General features: G+C 46.9%; 1 protein-coding gene across 1 annotated transcript; it reads right to left on the bottom strand.

Annotated features, from left to right (window-relative positions):
- Positions 1 to 17,010: 17,010 nt before the first annotated feature.
- Positions 17,011 to 18,554, bottom strand: LOC123151125 (peroxidase 47). The gene is made up of 2 exons (XM_044570892.1): positions 18,235 to 18,554; positions 17,011 to 18,145 (listed from the first exon to the last, which is right to left on the bottom strand). The coding sequence occupies exons 1-2, from the start codon at positions 18,451 to 18,453 to the stop codon at positions 17,396 to 17,398; spliced, it is 969 nt and encodes a 322-aa protein (XP_044426827.1). The 5' UTR covers positions 18,454 to 18,554; the 3' UTR covers positions 17,011 to 17,395.
- Between the last annotated feature and the right edge of the window lie 688 nt (positions 18,555 to 19,242).

Genomic DNA, 19,242 nt, shown 5'->3' on the forward strand with positions numbered 1-19,242 from the left:
TCATCTGTACCGCATCTCATAACAAACCGGCGCCCACTTTGATTCAAGATACTCTGATGAAACTGTCGGTGCTTCCTGCCCGGGTTGAAGAGCTGAAGAAATTTGCTGCTCGAACCGGCGCAATCAATGCTTTAATCCGGGCAAAAGCCTGGGTGCCGGATTTTGATCCTATTGAAGCGGCTCAGGGCTATCCCAGCTTGAAGGAAGACGGGTCAGAATTAGGTGAAGCGGATCTGCGAGCAATAAACCGGGAGGTTCGTCCACTAGCTTGTCAGTTGGCTGAGGAAGCAGACTTGTCTCGTTATCAAGCGCAATATGACAGTCAGAACAAGCGAATAGCTGCACCAATCCATGAATCGGAAAATCTGATTCCTCCAATCCGTAAGCATACTTATGCTCTCGATATTGACCCATCATTGCTGATCCACGATGAAGCTGTTTTTCAAGCATTAATGGGAATCGACTAGACAACTGTGGATTTCCAGCCACTGGGTAGGGACACGGAGGCTGAAGCGGCGCAGGATGACCCGCAACCATCAGGCCAGGCTGGTGACCAAGCTTGAACCGGAAGCCGGTTTTAAAACTGCCTCTCCTTCGCGAAAAACAATTATTTTATTATGGGCACCATGTTGCCTTGTAATAGGCTAGCTGATACCTTTGATGTTGATATGCCTTCGTGCATACTTTGTTCTTCCTGTGGTAATGAACTTTCCACAACACTTTCTACCGTCATTGAGCGTGAAGTTGGCTTGGCCAATCTTGAAGCGGAGTTTTGCAAACCCACACTTGTTGGAGGAGATAACAGCTCCTGTATATATATATGACGCTGGTTTACCATTGTAAACCGTGCCGGGTTATAATAAAGACCGTATTACTCCACAAGAGGATGTTAACAACACGGATCAAACCGATCAAATAGTCTCCGGATTGACGTGAACTATGTTCCGTCAATTGAAAAAAAAATTGTCGGTTTAAAAAAACGCACAATGAAAAGCAAAAACCCCCCTTCAAAGAAAAGTGTGAAGCAAAAGAAAAGTTTTATTTAAACTGATCAAATGGCGTTATCATGGCCAAACACGACCAAGCTCCCGTTAGGTGTAACTATGGTTCTAGTCAGCCAGGTCCCCAAATGAAACCGTGGCATTTATGCCGACCAAATGGCGTGGTCATGGTTCGGGTTCGACCAAGCCCCCAAGTGATTCTGTGGCCTTAGGCCGATCAAGAGGCGTGACTGGTTCAGACATGACCTAGTCCCGAAGTGATCTGGTGGCTTTTGCCTATCAAGAGGCATGGTATTGGTTTGGACACGACCAATCCTCCAAGTGATATAACGCGATGCTTTTAGCAAAACGAACTCAAGGGGTAAACCGGGGGCCTCTTTAGAGCAAGTCCGTGTAACCTCACATGATGTAAAAGAACAGATACCCCGCTTTAGCTGAGGGTCCGGTTTATTATATTTAACCATAATATATACATTGTCGTAATATGTACATAAGTATAGCCAATGGCTCAAGTATAGTAAGGCCGAAGATGAGCTATATTCCACGGCCTGTTAGTCTCCTCCTCTGATGTACGTGAGTCCTTATGCTCTCGAATATCAATCAGATAGTACGACCCGTTGTGCAGATTCTTGCTGACCACGAAAGGCCCCTCCCAAGGTGGGGATAGCTTATGCATATTAGTCTGATCTTGGATGAGCCAAAGCACCAAATCTCCTTCCTGAAAGGTTCTGGTTCTGACCCGACGACTGTGATAACGACGAAGATCCTGCTGGTAAATCGCCGATCGGGCGGCTGCGATGTCACGCTCTTCATCCAACCGGTCCAAAGCATCTTGCCGTGCTGTCTCGTTGTCCGCTTCAATATAAGCCATGACACGAGGTGAATCATGGCGGATATCACTGGGGAGAACCGCCTCCGCTCCATAAACCATGAAGAACGGTGTGTATCCTGTTGATCTGTTGGGTGTTGTATTGATGCTCCATAACACAGATGGTAATTCTTCTACCCAACAACCCGGCGTTCTCTGCAAAGGAACCATGAGCCGGGGCTTGATGCCTCTCAAGATCTCTTGATTAGCTCTTTCTGCTTGACCATTGGACTATGGATGTGCCACTGATGAAATGTCGAGCCGGATGTTCTCCCGTTCGCAGAACTCCTTCATAGCACCTTTGGATAAATTGGTACCATTATCTGTGATAATACTGTGCGGAAAGCCAAACCTGAAAATCACCTTTTTGATGAACTGAACTGCCGTGGCCGCATCACACTTGCTAACAGGTTCTGCCTCCACCCACTTTGTAAACTTGTCAACCGCCACCAGGAGGTGGGTCTTCTTATCTTTGGACCTTTTGAAAGACCCAACCATATCCAGCCCCAAGTTGCAAACAGCCAAGTAATCGGAATCATTCTTAATTCTTGAGCCAGTACATGAGCACGCCTTGAAAATCTTTGGCACCCATCACATCGTCTGACCAGATTCTCCGCATCAGCATGAGCAGTTAACCAATAAAAACCATGGCGAAACGCTTTAGCCAGCAGAGACTTTGAACCGGCGTGGTGATCACAATCTCCTTCGTGGATCTCACGCAAGATTTCACGGCCTTCTTCAGGAGACACGCAGCGTTGAAAAACCCCTGATATACTGCAATGATGCAACTCACCGTTGATGATGGCCATGGACTTGGATCGCCGGATTATCTACCGTGCTAGATTTTCATCCTCTGGCAACTCACCCCGGTTCTTGTACGCCAGGTAAGGAAGCGTCCAATCCGGAATAACATGAAGAGCCGCCACCAATTGAGCCTCCGGATCAGGAATAGCCAAATCCTCTTCACCAGGGATCTTGACCGACGGGTTGTGCAGCACATCAAGAAAAACATTGGGTGGGACCGGTTTGCGCTGAGAGCCCAGCCGGCTTAAAGCATCTGCCGCTTCATTTTTCCGTCGGTCCACGTGGTCCACCTGATAGCCCTTGAAATAACCTGCGACAGTATCCACCTCGCGACGATATGCTGCCATGAGTGGATCCTTGGAGTCCCAAGTGCCAGACACTTGCTGAGCCACAAGGTCCGAGTCACCGAAGCACTTAACTCGACTTAGATTCATCTCCTTAGCCATCCGGAGACCATGGAGCAAGGCTTCATACTCAGCTGCATTGTTAGTACAAGGGAACATTAAACGGAGAACATAACAAAACTTATCACCTCGTGGGGAAGTTAACACGACTCCAGCCCCCGACCCTTCCAACTGCCTGCATCCGTCAAAATGGATGGTCCAATACGTATGAGCCGGCCTTTCCTCAGGTGCTTGTATTTCCGTCCAATCATTGACGAAATCAACAAGTGCTTGAGACTTAACCGCTGTCTGAGGCACATACTTCAAACCGTACGGCCCCAGCTCTATGGCCCACTTTGCAATCCGGCCAGTTGCTTCCCGGTTCTGGATGATATCTCCCAAAGGAGCAGAACTGACCACCGTAATTGAGTGCCCCTGGAAATATTGTTTAAGCTTCCGGCTTGCCATAAAAACTCCATACACCAGCTTCTGCCAATGTGGATATCTTTGCTTGGACTCAATGAGCACCTCGCTAATATAATAGACCGGACGTTGAACCGGATGCTCCTTACCTGCCTCCTTTCGCTCCACCACAATAGCTACGCTGACCGCCCGAACATTAGCAGCAACATATAGCAGTAATGGCTCCTTGTCAACGGGAGCGGCGAGCACAGGCGGATTGGCCAATTGCCGCTTTAAGTCCTCAAATGCTTCATCAGCAGCAGAACTCCAGACAAACTGATCCGTCTTTTTCAACATCTGATACAAAGGGATTGCCTTCTCACCCAAGCGACTGATAAACCGGCTTAGCGCAGCAATCCGACCTGCCAGGCGTTGAACATCGTTGATACACTTCGGTTTAGCCAGGGAGGTGATAGCCGTGATCTTCTCCGGATTAGCCTCAATTCCCCTGTTGGACACTAGAAAACCCAATAGCTTGCCCGCTGGTACACCAAAGACACACTTGTCCGGATTAAGCATCATCTTGTATGTTCTCAGGTTATCAAAGGTTTCTTTCAAATCATCAATCAGAGTCTCCTTCTCCCTGGATTTAACCACGATATCATCCACGTAAGCATGTACATTACGGCCAATCTGCTTGTGAATACAATTTTGTACACACCGTTGGTAAGTTGCCTGGGCACTCTTGAGCCCGAAGGGCATAGACACATAGCAGAAGGCTCCAATGGGAGTTATAAATGTTGTCTTCTCCTGGTCCTTAACTGCCATTTTGATCTGATGATAGCCAGAGTACGCATCCAAAAAACTTAAACGCTCACAACCCGCCGTAGCATCAATAATTTGATCAATACGGGGGAGGGCAAAAGGATCTACTGGAAAAGCTTTATTAATATCCGTATAATCCACACACATGCGCCAGGTGCCATTTTTCTTGAGGACCAGCACCGGATTGGCAAGCCACTCAGGGTGAAAAACTTCAACAATAAAGCCAGCTGCTAAGAGCCTGGCTACCTCTTCTCTAATCGCCTTGTGTTTTTCTTCGTTAAACCGGCGGAGGAACTGTTTCACCGGTTTATATTTAGGGTCCACATTAAGTGTGTGCTCAGCGAGTTGCCTCGGTACACCTGGCATGTCAGAGGGTTTCCATGCAAAAATGTCCCGATTCTCATGGATGAACTCGATGAGCGCGCTTTCCTATTTCGGATCCAAGTTGGCACTGATGCTGAACTGCTTGGACGAATCGCCAGGTACGAAGTCAACAAGCTTAGTCTTTGCTGCCGATTTGAACTTCAGGGCCAGATCAGGCTCCGTAGTTGGCTTCTTCAACGGAGTCATGTCCGCCGGATCAACATTGTCTTTATAGTGCTTCAACTCCTCGGTGGCACAAACCGACTCTGCATAAGCCGCATCTCCTTCCTCGCATTCCAAAGCGATTTTGCGGCTTCCGTGAACCGTTATTGTCCCCTTGTGACCCGGCATCTTGAGCTGCAAATACACATAACAGGGCCGAGCCATAAACTTGGCGTATGCCGGTCGCCCAAACAGGGCATGATATGGACTTTGGATTTTCACCACCTCAAACGTTAATGTCTCTGACCTGGAATCATGATCATCCCCAAAGGCCACTTCCAGAGCTATCTTACCAACGGGATATGCTGATCTGCCAGGCACTACACCGTGGAATACTGTATTAGACGGTTTGAGATTCTTATCTGTTAGCCCCATATGACGGAAGGTCTCATAGTATAGGATGTTAATACTGCTCCCTCCATCCATGAGCACCTTGGTGAACTTACCTCCCACCTGAGGCGCCACCAGCAGAGCCAACTGATCCGGATTATCGACCTGGGGTGGGTGATCCTCTCTGCCCTATATGATCGGCTGTTCAGACCAACGTAGATAACGGGGTATGTCCGGTTCAACAGAGTTGACCGCCCGCCTCTGAACCTTCCGGTCTCGCTTGTCCAAGCTAGTGGTAAAGACATGGTACTGCCCACCACTCAACTACTTTGGGTTGCTCTGGTAACCTGACTGTTGCTGCTGTTGGTTGTAACCACCCTGGTTGTTCCGATTATTTTGACCATTATTTCCGCTCGGATTACCATTAAATCCTGAACCGGAACTTCCTCCACCGTAACCCGTCCCGGACCCTGAGCCATCGCCAGATTCGTGATCATACCGGAAATTATTAGAATTGTTGAACTCCTGCATAATAAAGCAATTCTTCCAAAGGTGGTTTGATAGTTCCTCCTTCGTCCCATGTCTTGGACAGGGCTGGCTTAGCAGATAGTTTAGGCGGTTTGGGTTAGGATTGGGTGCCCCACTACGATTTTTCGGCCTACCTTTGCGTCGCTGGCCATTGTTCTGTGCGTTGGTATTAGCGACCAAGTCCATGTTACCATTCGCTTTACGCTTGCTTCCTCCGCCATTGCCTACCCAGTGATGCTGCTGATCTTTGGAGCTGTTGTTCCTCTTTCCTTTCCCTGTCTTGTCATCATCAGATTCGGGATCCTTGGTACTATCAGAATCAGCATATTTCACCAAAGCGGCCATGAGGGTCCCCATGTCGGTGCAATGACGCTTCATTCGTCCTAACTTCAGCTTCAGGGGTCCAAACCGGCAGTTGCCCTCTAGGGTTAATACTGCGGTGTCAGCGTTGATGCGGTCTGAGGAGTGCAACACTTGTGAAACCCGGCGCACCCAATGAGTCGTTGATTCTCCTTCCTCCTGGACGCATGCCGCTAAGTCCACTATCGACATAGGCTGTTTGCAGGTATCTTTGAAATTGCTGATAAACCGGGCCCGTAATTGGGCCCATGAACTGATAGAATTAGCCGGCAAGCTTTTTAACCAAGTACGGGCCGTTCCTTCGAGCATCATGGTGAAGTATTTTGCACACGCCGCGTCATCCACATCGAGCATCTCCATGGCCATCTCATAGCTCTCCACCCATGTCTCTGGAGGTTGATCCGCTGTGTAATTTGGTACCTTGCGCGGGCCTTTGAAATCCTTGGGCAGGCGCACGTTGCGCAAAGCGGGGATAGGGCAAGGCACCCCTAAAGAACTAGAAGTAATACCAGGTTCAGTCAAGGTGGTTGGACGAACCGGCGTGAGCTGCCGAGCTTGATGTTGTGCGGCTAACTCGGCCTCCCTGCGCGCGCGGGCCCGGTCCACCACTCCCTGAGCGTCATCAGCACCACCCGCCAGGTTGTTGTCCCGGGGTGCCCCACGTTGTTCATTACTCGATACTGCCAGTTCATCCATATGTCTGCTATAGCTCTGGCTTGGATGAGGGGTCGAGTGGATCCGGTCGTGGCTGTACGAGTACGCTTCCTGTTGGGCCAAAGCTGTCCTCAGAAGTTCCTTGACCCGTCGTGTCTCTACTGCCTGCGGCGAGTCACCTTCGATAGGAATGGCCTCCAGCCGTGCAACAGCGGCAACAAGATTGTCCATTGGGTTGGAATAGTGACCCGGGGGTGTTAAAGCAGCCTGAGGTACAATGGTGTTTTGACGAGGCGGGTCCATCTGACGAGGCTGAACCGGTGCACTGGTCCCAGGGGCTTCTGCCCGGTTCCCCTCCAGCGGATTGCCGGCTCTTGGCCCTGGGGTGTTGAAAAGGTCTCTGGCCTCGAAAACCGAAGGTAAGCGGGATCGGTGCTTCCTCCTCATGACTTCATGCGACGCGCTCTGGTCCAACATAAGCATGTAGGCTTGTGCGTCTAAAGCGGCCCGCTCTGCGGCCATCCTGGTGTCCTCAGCCACCAGATCCGCCTTGGCTTGGGTGATCTGTTCCTTTACCTTTGCAATCTCCGTATTGTGAACATCCTGATCTGGCGGATTAATTTCCGCCATAAGCACAACCAACGCATCAAATAGTTCTGATAGAACCTGAGCCGGCGGGCGCACATGGCCTCCTGCCCCGGCAGCCGTCGCTGCTGCTGAACCGGAAATCATTGCCGCAGCTGTCGAAGAATGAAGCGCTGCTTGTGTTCCGGCCATGAATACTCCAACCCAGTTGGGCAGATCAGAGGGGTCCGGAATACTGTCGCCATCGGAACAGCTCCCAATCCGGCCATCTTGTAGCTGATAAAGAGATTCAGTTTCTCCGGTCGAAGATTCGTCACCGGAACAAACGACAGTCGCCCCGTGAAATTCCGATCCGTCCTCATAACTTCCTCCATGGATGACTCCCACGAAGGTACGCTTCATGGTCGGTTTAACCCGGGCAGATTGCGCATGCTGAGCCGTCTCGACGAGGTCGGTGCAGATGTCCGGCTCAGGGCCCGATTCACCGATCTTGCCAATGAAAACGTGAATGCTACCAAAGGGGACCCGGTACCCGTACTCAATTGAGCCGGCCTCGGGGCCCCAGCCCGCATCGTCGATGTAGAGCCTGCCGCGACGACTCTTAGTCATCCGGCCTACAGCGTAGCCCTCGAGTCCTTCAAAGCGGCCCTCCAAGAACTAGAAACCATCGTGCGATAGCCCCACGGTGGGCGCCAACTGTCGTGGTTTTGTCACGGCAGATGTCCTAGAGAAAGGACTTAGTCATGGAGCCATCGCAACGGGTTAGCTTGAAGGGGTTAAAGCGGACACAGGGATGCAAGAGAGTTTATACTAGTTCGGCCCCTTCGATGAAGGTAAAGCCTATGTCTAGTTGTGATGGAATTGATGGGGTTTCGATGACTAGGGCGCCAACAAGCGTCGCCTAAGTCTCGAGTTGTTGTCCGTTTTTCTCTGAACCGCCGCCGGGTCGCCCCCTTATATACACGGGTGACGCCTGCCGGTTCAGAGAGTCCCAACACCGGTTCATACTCGTATCCGGGTTGGTCCCTCCTTGTTCCTAACTTACAGTACAAGTATATGCACAAACGCCGGTGTACGGCTATAGGTTGTAAACCGACTACGGGCCCTGGGCCTTTATCTGCCTCTTTGGGCTTTAACACCTTTGAACTACTGATGAAGTTAATCCGGCCCAGGTAGTCCGGTTTATGCCCAGTAGTAATATCCCCAACAGGCGCCATGGTTGCGTGGGGGGAGAGTGGGGAGGGGACGCAGGCTGAGGAGCGTCTCCAGTGGCGTCAACGGGCCGTTGACGTTGTGGAGGAGGAAGTAGTGGAGCATGGCCTCCATTTACTAGTTGTACTCCTCCATAGTCACAACGTACATATGCATCGCCGGCTATTGCTGTGGCGGATGGTCCTCCTCGTCGCTAGAGGAGATGACAAACTCCTCCTTTGTCAAGGAGCCGACCGCCGATGAGGATGACGTCTCCGGAGTGTGAGGGTGGCATCGCCAAGAACCACCGCAACCCGTTTCAGAGCCGGCAAGCCGCCGCGTGCCGACACCGAGGCCCATGACTATCCCATCACTAGAGTTGTAGAGGAAGAAAGGAGGTGAGGCTGGAGGTGTTGAGCAATAGCTGAGTGCAAAGTGGAAGGCGTCGAAGCACGACTTATACAGCCTCGGCCAGGCCATGCGAACAGACGAGCCAGTTCAATGCGGCGCATCGGCCGGAATTGGTTTGTAGGGAATCTGCGTCCGCATTGAAGTGACGGCCCGAGAGGTCGCGTCGATCGGCGCCGCCCTCCCGTTCGATCACATCGCACTGCATCAATGCCGTCCGCTGCATGCTCTGAGCCGGCATTGATGCACGGGAAGCGGAACGTGCATCAGAGGAAAAGCACGGGAGAGGCGGGTAGGATTGTTTGGTGGGCTAGGTTAGTCAGACGCGGACTTGGCAACGGTCTGGACGCCCATAAAACCCCAAAGTTTGTCTCCGGTTTAGGGGGAAAAGTCAGTCCAAACCACTGAACGGACCGATGCGGGACCACATTAGATGGAAAAAAACGTTCGAACCGAGTGGTCCGGACAGTTGCGGGCGGTTTGAGATTCGGCGTTGGAGACGCCCTAATGAGGGAGCCGATCATCCAACCCTATCCCTAAAATATTTGTTCCTGTTTTTTAAGTCCGAAACATTAAAAATAATTATAGAATATAGCATAACTCGACCATAAATAACATGCAAATACAAATGTTACATCGGAGATATATGGCTCTTCAACAAGCTTTTCAAATTCATCATTTCAAATCAACGATACTCTGGTCTGAATCGGCACCAGTCCTCACGTGCATTGTTTCCCTTGAGTTTCATCCAACAACTAGAAGGATTGGGCGCGCTTTGCTGCCATTGGTGTTGTTGGATTTCTTAAAAAATTGATCACTTTGTTTTAAAATATAAGGTGTATTACTCTTTTGAAAAGTCAAACCTTTTTAAATTTAATCAAATTTATAGATAAACAAAACAAAATCCATAATATCAAATCAACATTTTTAGATTCATCATGAGATGAATTTCCATATTAATTTTGTTTAATATTGTGGATGCCGATATTTTTGTTGTGAACTTGTTTAAACTTAAAGAAATTTGACTTTCCAAATACTTAATACCCCTTATATTTTGGAACGGGTGAAATAATAAGTTTGGCGGGAGGGGGAGATGATATAGTGTGTTTTATTTTTATTTATAGTGCGGTGATTTGGTGGGACTTTCGTGGTGTGATTCTGTGCTATCCACTAACAAACCTATATTTGTGTGGGAAAAAAATTGTGCCGGTGGTTGCATGTACTATATTTGTGCCATAATATCACATGTTGACACTTCTTTTTTATAGGTGGTGGAAGGGTGCGCATGATTGATATGTTTTTATAGGTTGGGTTGTTGTTGATTGATTTGAAAAATCGTTGGCCCAGTCAAAATCATAAACTAAATCCAAAACTGAATACCTCAATTGAATGAAAGAGCTTTAAAACAAGGGAGCATAGTGAATTAAAAAAATTAAATAGGAGAGCTTGGAAAATTGTTGACCCGATCAAAATGGGATGACCCCATTATAAATTGACCTTAATTAATTGTGAGCCTTAAAATTTGGAAGTATATTGTATAGTATAAAAGATTTGAATAAGAGAGCTTTCACAAATTGTTGATCCGGTCAAAATCAGATGATCCAATTCTAATTGAAAACGTGGGCTCTTTAAAACTAGGGAGCTTAATGTTATAGATGATGTATGAGTGTAAATGGCTTGCCCCCAGTCATGTAGTACAACATGACATTGTGTCTAGGCTATACAACATGATGATAAGCAAGTTGAAACATTGAGTGAATCAACGAATTGACCAACATTTGAGCAACAAGAAGCACAACTTACTATCTTCATGTTTGACGAGCTCGATGGCCACATCGTCTATATTTGTGTAACCGTACCGCAAAGCTTCATGATGGCGTTGGAGATGGCGTACCACCGATGGGCTAGCGACTTCACATTGCGATTATGGATCATGTGTAAGTCGTAGGGCGTGAAGTTCTTTTGCTCAAGAAATGAAGCACACATGTTTTGCGAGAAACTGCGAGTCCTCTCGCCCCATGCCTACAAAGTCCGCAAATACAACCTTCCATGCATCCCACACCACTCATCCTCGAGTACCCCACCGTCGTGCTTTACTCTAGAAAATAATGAGAAGTAAAAAAAACTCTATGTCATTTGACCGAACACCTGTCGGGCTTGACGTTCGCCATGGTCGACATCGGCCGGGGGGGGGGAGGGGGGGGGCACGAGTACAAACAGATCCTAGGTAGACGACGGCATAATCCAAGACGGGGAAACACATGGGTGGGGCTGCGGGCATTCGAGGATGTTTAGACGGCTGCAGGAGAGGTACATCGACAATGTCGAACAAGAAGGATGTAGATGCAAAGCAGAGGGAGGACAGGACCGAGTGAAAGAAAAATGGTTCAAGAGGGAATTTGAATAGGCTAAGGGTGTCGGAGTCCTATGTGACGATGACTATGTGACGATGATCTGGACTCCCACTAAGCCCTTCTCAGTCCGTGTCTTGGGTTGGAGACGCCCCACTTGCTCGGTAGCTTCCAAATTTCCTCCACTGAAAAGAATGCACTGCGTCCAAGGCGGAATTGGGACGCAAAAACCGACGGAGCACGTAGGTTTAACACTTCCTGGTGCCAGTAGGGCAGGGCGCGACAAAAACTAGCTGTTGTACTTTTCTAGTGTACATCGAGATCTGGGCTGGACCTTGACGTGTTCTAATTTGTTTTTCTTTTGCAAGAAAAGGTGCCGCTTTAATTCGATGTTGTGAGTTTGAAGTTAGCTTGGTGGTTACCACCAAACGATATCGCCATAATCGACCTCGACCTGCCGGTGGAGCACAATTATCTACCTATGTGAACTCAAAAAGGGATACTCGATCTTACAAGACGTGCCTGACTAACTAACAACATCTACAACCCCACCTCTAAAACCCGTCTCAAAAGTCTCGACAGATCGCCCGGTCACAATTTTTAATTTAGATGGACCTTTCAGGTCCATCGGCTCTCAAACATCCGGGCTGACCGACATCCTTATATCAGCTTAAATATTGGACGAATATGGGGCGCTCGGACGCGCCCGATCACTCCCGTCAAGTCAGACCCGGCTCACGCTGGCCCCCCGATCCCACATAAAATACTCCTCATTCGCTCGCCGGACCAAACCCTAACCACTTCACTCCCCTCCCCTCCACTCTCCTCCGCCACCCAAACTCGTCTCCGGCTCCTTCTGGTCCTCTTCATCATGGCAGACAGCGGATCCGTGTCCTTCACTTACAGATCTCGACCCCGAGCTCATCCCGCGCGGCCCCGAGAAGGAGATGGCCGCCCAGCTTGCGCTCCGCCGCACCCGAGAGGAGGCCGGTGGACGACTGCGCTCGGACTCCATCCCCCAGGAATCCATTGCTTCCGCTGAAATGGGGCATAGATCCGGCGCTAGGCCGAACATAGCTGCCTCGCCGAAGGCCGTGCGGCCCGTCTGGCGTCCAAACGCGCTGGCAAACGTGCAACCCCTCCGGGAACGCGTCGAGCATCGAGAAACACCATGGGCCTCGTCCGACGAGGCCATGGCACGGCCTGCCCCCCATGCAAGGCACCAGGTGCGGGAGGCGGCGGCAGTCGTCGCCGCGTCGGATGTCGACGAGGTGGAGTCGCATTCTCCGGTGGCCCGTATGGCATATCGGTCCAGGTGCCACAACCGCATCGTGGTGAACGTCGGCGACTCGTCCCCGAATGGATCTATCATCGATCTGACGTCCATCGGCACCATTCGGGGAAAGAGTAGAGCATGGGAGACGGCGAGGCCGTGAGTCCCGTGAGCCAGCTCGTGTCCCATGCCCTACCCTACCTTGCCGGCGACAGGCCCAACACTCTAAGGAGCGCAGCCGGCCGCCAAAAATGACCAGGGCGGAACCGGGCGTGCAGGGAGCGGAATCGGACGAGCTCCGCATAGATTAGATTTCACGTTGCAGGTAATAATATGAATTTGAGATTTCTAATTTAAGATATCCGGATGTGAAATGTGTTTTTGAGGGGTGAACGATCATTACCCGCGGACACACCCGAGCACGTCCGCAGACATTTGAGGGGTCGAATTTGCGAAGTCGGGCCGTAGATGCTTTAACCCAGCATGGAATTATAAATGGCGGCGGGTGATTTTCCACACGTTCGCTGAATTGAGAATCTTTTCCAAGGAATGAAAATGAATTTTTCTTTCCGGGGGAATCTCCGCGCAAAACAGTGTTTGCAGAATTAGGTTCTCCCATCTTCAGTGGGTGGATGCAAAGTGGACGAGCACGTCGATCTTAGGTTCAAGTCCATTTCATCGGCGACCATAAATGTGCGGATGATTGATCATCATCCACAGACGTTGTGGACTTTGGTTGTTCTGATTCCCGGGAAAGAAAATGGGATTCGAATGATGGTTATTATGCTCATATGGTTCTTGCCTGTATGCTATGTCATCTTCATGCTATCTTGGAAAAGTTGCAGAAGGAGAGGGGAAAGATAAGACAGAAACATTAATTTGTTTTCCGTTTTCTTCGTTGAACATTCGTTTCTTCTCCTGGACTCATACCGCAACATGCAAGATTCAAAATCACTCTTTTTAACCATGACCTCCCTGACAACATGCAATATTCAAAAACAAATTACTGTTTCTGTCTTATCTTTCTTTTTTTGCGGGGATGTTTCTGTCTTATCTTTCCACATCTGTGGGTCGGCCTGCTCCACAACGGGCAATTGAACAAAGGAGGCATTTTTGCCTCAAGCAGTGCCTATTCCTATTTGGTGCTTGACCCGCAGGTTAAGTAGAAGAGAGCTCCTGTACGACGCCTTAAGCGCTGGTTGAGCTTGTTGCCACGCTCGCGCATGGTCAATTGAGGCGACCCCTTAAAGCACAACGCTTGCTTGATCGCAAGCAGTTTCGCTTGCTCGATTTCTTTGCTGGTTCGGTCGCTCGTTGAAAGGTTGACTCTTGACAACTAACAGTTGGACCTGTTAGCCATAGACTTTTCAATTTTCTTTAAAAAAATAGGAATCTAGAAAAAGTTCAGAAATTTGATAAATAAGTTTGCGAATTAAGAAAAGTTCGTGAAAAAAGTTCACGAAATACAAAAAGTTCATGAACACAAAAATGTTAACAAATTTGAAAAAAATCTTGCGAAATTGATTTTTTGTCATGAAAAATTAAAAAAATCACAAAGTACAAACACACTCACAATTTGGAAAAAGTTTGGAAATTTGAAATGTTTTCATGAAAAACAAAAGAAGTTCATGAATTTGGAAAAAATGTTCATGAATCGGAAAGAAAAGGTTCAAGAATTTGAAAAAAGTTCATGAGTTTTAAAAAAATGTCAGGAATTTGAAGATAGTTCACGAATTTGAAAAAAAAAACTCCATGAATTTGAATTTTTTTCTGAATTCTTTTCATGAATATGGAAAAATGTTCATGGAAATGAAAAGAGAAAACACGTAAAAAGCAAAACATACCCTGTCCACCAGCGGATAATCTACAAAGATCCATCGCCTCAGTAGCCATTAGATCTAGTCCATCCTGCGTCCCAACCCCGTACTTATTATTGCAACAAAATCAGTGTTGCGGAACCCATTGCAACACAGCTCATGTTGCAGAAATATTCATCAGAGTTTGTGTTACAATTTTTTCGATTTCACTTTTTTGCAACATATGTAATGTTGCAGAAAGACTTTTGTAACATGGATGATGTTGCATAAATTGGAAGGTACAACTTTGCACGCGGTCCACGTCGGCGTGCTTGCCACCGTCAACTGTTCGGTGGGGATCCAGATTCAGATCCTGCAACAAACGAGTTGTTGTGGTGGGGGGGGGGGGGGGGTTGTAACAAGGGCTCAGTTGCAAAACCGTTGGAGATAATCCTAGATGAGCCCACATAGGACACGCGTCACACGGAAGAGGCGACGGACCCTCGCGTGCGTTCCGTCGGATGATTAGAAACATTTCCCATATATAAAAAACACCCTGGAAACTTCCAGAAGCTTCCAAAAACCAGGATTATGTGCTGGCCTGAACTGACCCAAAGGGTGTGGGCCATGTACATATATAACTAGAGCTGGCGCTAAAAGCGCTAAATAGCAATCGGGCAGGGCAGATCGGCCCATCTTGTGGGAGGCAAGAACCTTGAATTTTTTTTTCTGTCTTATGTTTTTTTGTTTATGCTTCCAATTATTCTACATAAAATATTTTAAAAAAGACTCTATATAAGATATGCACACAAAATATACTCTACATAAGACATTTCAAAAATGTTAATCTAGCATTCATAAAATTTTAAATGCGGAAAAAAACCTTTCTCATGTACACCAAAAATGCATATAAACAACCAAATGCGTATGAAAAAGTTAATCATGTAGTTAGAAAGGGTTAATCAAGCATTAAAAAATATTAGTTGTATATTTCAAAATTTAAAACATATATAAAAAATTTCTTGATGAATACAAACCATTTAGAACATGTATTCAAAAAATTCAACATAAAAACATACATTTTTAGAAAATGTTGATGGTGTATAAAAAAATGTTAATCATATATTTGAAAATCTTAACTATGTATAAAATAATGTTCCTGATATATCCCGAAAATGTGCCATGTGTATGAAAAAGTAGTCAACAAAAACAAAATAAAAAAATGATAATCATCTACATAAAAAAGTTAAACATGTACAAAAATACTCTAATGTATTGAATTTTTTTGAACACGTATTAAAAAATCTTAACATGAAAAAACATTTTTAAAATTATTAATCATGTATAGAAAATGTTAATTATATATATATATATATATATATATGTATATATATAATATTCAACATGTATTAAAGATGTTGCTGATATATAGCGAAAATATAAAATGTGTATGAAAAAAGTAGTCATCGAATATATTTTTAAAAATATACATTAATCATGTATTTGGAAAATATTAATCATGTAGAAGAAAATGTTCCTGGTGTATACGTAAAATGTACAAATGTGTATGAAAAAAGTAATCAGGTGTTGAAGAAAAAGGTAAAAAAAACCCAGAGAAAGTGGTGAAAACCGAAGAAAAATAAGAAAAAGAAAAAGAAACACCTTGAAAACTTAGAAAATTGGAAAGCCTAAAGAAAACCATGAAAACCCATGAGGAAACAAAGAGAACAAAGAAAAATTAAATAAAACCAAAGAAAACTGATGAAACCAATGAAAGACCCAATATGTGTAGTTCCCACTTGGAAACCTTCCAAAAGTTCAAGATTCCACTAGTTTTTTGGGACGGTTTTCCTGGTCGGGTTTGTTTGTCTTTTTTTGTCTGTTCTTATCTTTTATTCATTTTAAATATCATGATTTTTTTTTCATTTTGGAGAACTTTTTTGAACATCACAGTTTTTCTTCAATTTTTGTGAACATTTTCTAACCAGGAAACCTTTTCAAATTTACGAACATTTTTCAAATCCATGAACATTATTTCCAAATTTATATTTTTTCTAAAATGTGTTATTTGTTTAAATTCATCAACTTTGTTAAAATTCGTAGACATCTTCAAGTCCACGATTTTTTCCTGAATCTGCAAATATATTTCAACTTCATGAACAATTTTTTTTTTCAAATTTTCAATCTTATTTAAAATCCATGTAAAAAAAGTCATGTGCTTTTAAAAGTCAACAGTCAGCGGTCAATTGTCAGGACACATGTTCACTGGGAGAGAGTGCTTGAACGCAATTTGGTTTATAAATTTGAATATGCTTAAATTTTTTGAAGCCTATAGTTTAGCTACATTTTCATTGTACTCCCTCCGTTCTTAAATATTTGTCTTTCTAGACATTTCAAATGACTACTACATACGGATGTATGTAGACATATTTTAAAGTGTAGATTCACTCATTTTGCTCTGTATGTAGTCATTTGTTGAAATGCTTAGAAAGACAAGTATTTAGGAACGGAGGGAGTATTTGGTAGGCATGTATGGCTTGGTGATCCACATGACTTCGTAACAATCCCTCCAAACATCGTTGTTGAATAAAATGCGACGAGATTTTCTAGAAAAAGAAGATAAAAGTATGCCTATTTTTCACAAAGAAGAACAAAAAAGAACTTGGGCCCAACTCATGGTTGCATATTGAGCACATATATATTGTGTGATATGTCTTGTATTACACGACTGCTAGTACATGAGCTACTGCTTTAAATGTCCTGTATTACAGTATATATTTGCTTAATTTCACCTTATTACATGCTGACATGTTATTAGTGCATACTGCCATGCACATTTATTGGCAAATCTCGCAACGCAACACCTTCAGAAGTTATAGAAGTACTGTCACACACACACACCCACACACACACACACACACACACACAAACACACACACACACACACGACAATACACTAGTTACTGTACCTTACCGTGTTCCTGTAGTTATTGTGCCATGTCCGTCGAGCTAATTTGATTTTTACGACGATGTCGCACGTGCATGCTTAGTTTACCAGCTGGGTTTGTTGACGACCCTGCAGGATTTCCTGACCTCGCCGCGGTCACCCTCCTTGAGGTCGATCTGCCCCATCTTGCCCATCCCCTGCGTGAACGCGTAGAAGAAGTAGCCCTGGTTCATGGCGAACATGTTCACCAGCCGCTGCGTCTCCGGCGACTCGTACAGCGTCTGGTCCGAGCTCAGCAGGCCCCTCCGCTGCTGCAACTCCTTGAAGTAGACGCCGTCGAACGCCGTGCTCGTCCGGTCGAACGTCGCCGACGCCGAGTCCCCGCCCTTGTTGCACGTGGCCGCCAGCGACGACGCGAACCCGGCGTCCAGCGTGGACGCCTCGAACTTGAGGCGGGGCGTGAACGACGGGCAGTGCGCCACGCCCAGAGTGTGCCCGCCGGAGAGCGCCACCATGTCCTGCACGTTGAAGCCGTGGGTGCCGAAGAGGGTGATGAGCGCCGAGGCGTTGAGGAACGGCGACGGGAGCGCGGTCAGCGTGTCGGTGTCGACGGAGCGTCTCCCGTCGCGCCGGCCCTGAGGCACGTCGTAGTAGGGGCCCCCGACCATGAGCACGGCGTCCCTGGCCGCCAGCGCGAGGATGTCGGCGCAGGTGACGACGCCGGGGCACTGAGCCTCGAGGGTGTCCTTGATCTTGTCGATCACCTCGAACCCGCGCAGGCTCTTGTTCGCCAGCGCGTCCTTCTCCGCCTTGCTGCCCGGCGCCGCGTCCAGAAGCACGGACGCGTCGCATCCCTGTACGCCATGGGTTGATGAATCACCATCAAATTAAATGGATAGCGAGCATAGATGAAGCATGCACCATGAGATCGAGCAACACGTACCTGTACGAAGCAGTCATGGAAGTGGAGCCGAAGGAGGCCGGCGGCGAGGGTGGGATCGCCCATGACGGCGTCACTCACGACGCTCCGGACGATGTACTCGGCGAACGGGCAGTTCATGCCGTAGTAGTTCATGCTGAGCGCGGCGACGCCGGGCCCCGCCAGGGCCACGGCCACCTCGACGAGGATCAAGAGCTTCACAAGGTTCTTGACAGCACCCATCTTGATTAGTTCAGTGATCGACCCTAATTTGCTAAGTGCTGTTCTCGAGTGATCGATGACAGGTACAAGAAGAAGAAGAAGACGAGTGAGCGCTGAGCACACATGCTGTGGGAGTGCAGCGTGCGCCGGTATTTATAGCCGTAGCATGCATGTACGTGCATGATTGATTGGGTTGGGTTGTGTGTGACCTACAGTAGCACTATAGTTTAACGTATGCAATGGAACACATAGTGCAGTACATGGATGAACCCAAAAACAGGGCACTACTAAGAATAGTGCGATGGTCTGCCTAAGTCAAAAATCTCGGACTCGACCAGTCACCAGTTCACCATGCATGCGCTAGTGGTACGAGTATACTACTGTCCAGTTTCTACGTCGACCCGGATCCCAAAATACTTAAGTTTTAGACAATTATAGGGCACTCAACAAAGCACAGAACATAACAAATTATTTGTTATGGCAATGTTTTGTAGATAGGCTCTTGAACCAGACATCAAACTGATAACCAAATCTTCTTTGCTTTAGCTATTCTTCAATGTTGCCTGATATTTTCTAAAAAAGAATTAGTTTATCTAATTCACATCTAGATGTTTTTTTAAGGATGTCACATCTAAGCTTCCACAAATATATAATGCAGCAACAAGAAACAAAAAAAATTAGGACACAAAAAAATAGACCACAAACAGAATGGACATTAGCTTAGATGTGACATAACTATGTCACATCTAGATGTATCCTAGACGGACCCAAAAAGAATCAGTCATTTCTTCACAGCTAGAGTACTCTACC

Source organism: Triticum aestivum, chromosome 7A (assembly GCF_018294505.1).
Source record: "Triticum aestivum cultivar Chinese Spring chromosome 7A, IWGSC CS RefSeq v2.1, whole genome shotgun sequence".
Lineage (NCBI taxonomy): Eukaryota > Viridiplantae > Streptophyta > Magnoliopsida > Poales > Poaceae > Triticum > Triticum aestivum.

What these genes read in the sequence shown, in the direction of transcription:
- LOC123151125 (XM_044570892.1), bottom strand. Translation starts at nt 18,453, where the DNA reads ATGGGTGCTGTCAAGAACCTTGTGAAGCTCTTGATCCTCGTCGAGGTG. An exon ending in TCCATGACTGCTTCGTACAG is followed by an intron (nt 18,146 to 18,234) that starts GTACGTGTTGCT and finishes CATGGCGTACAG; the next exon opens with GGATGCGACGCGTCCGTGCT.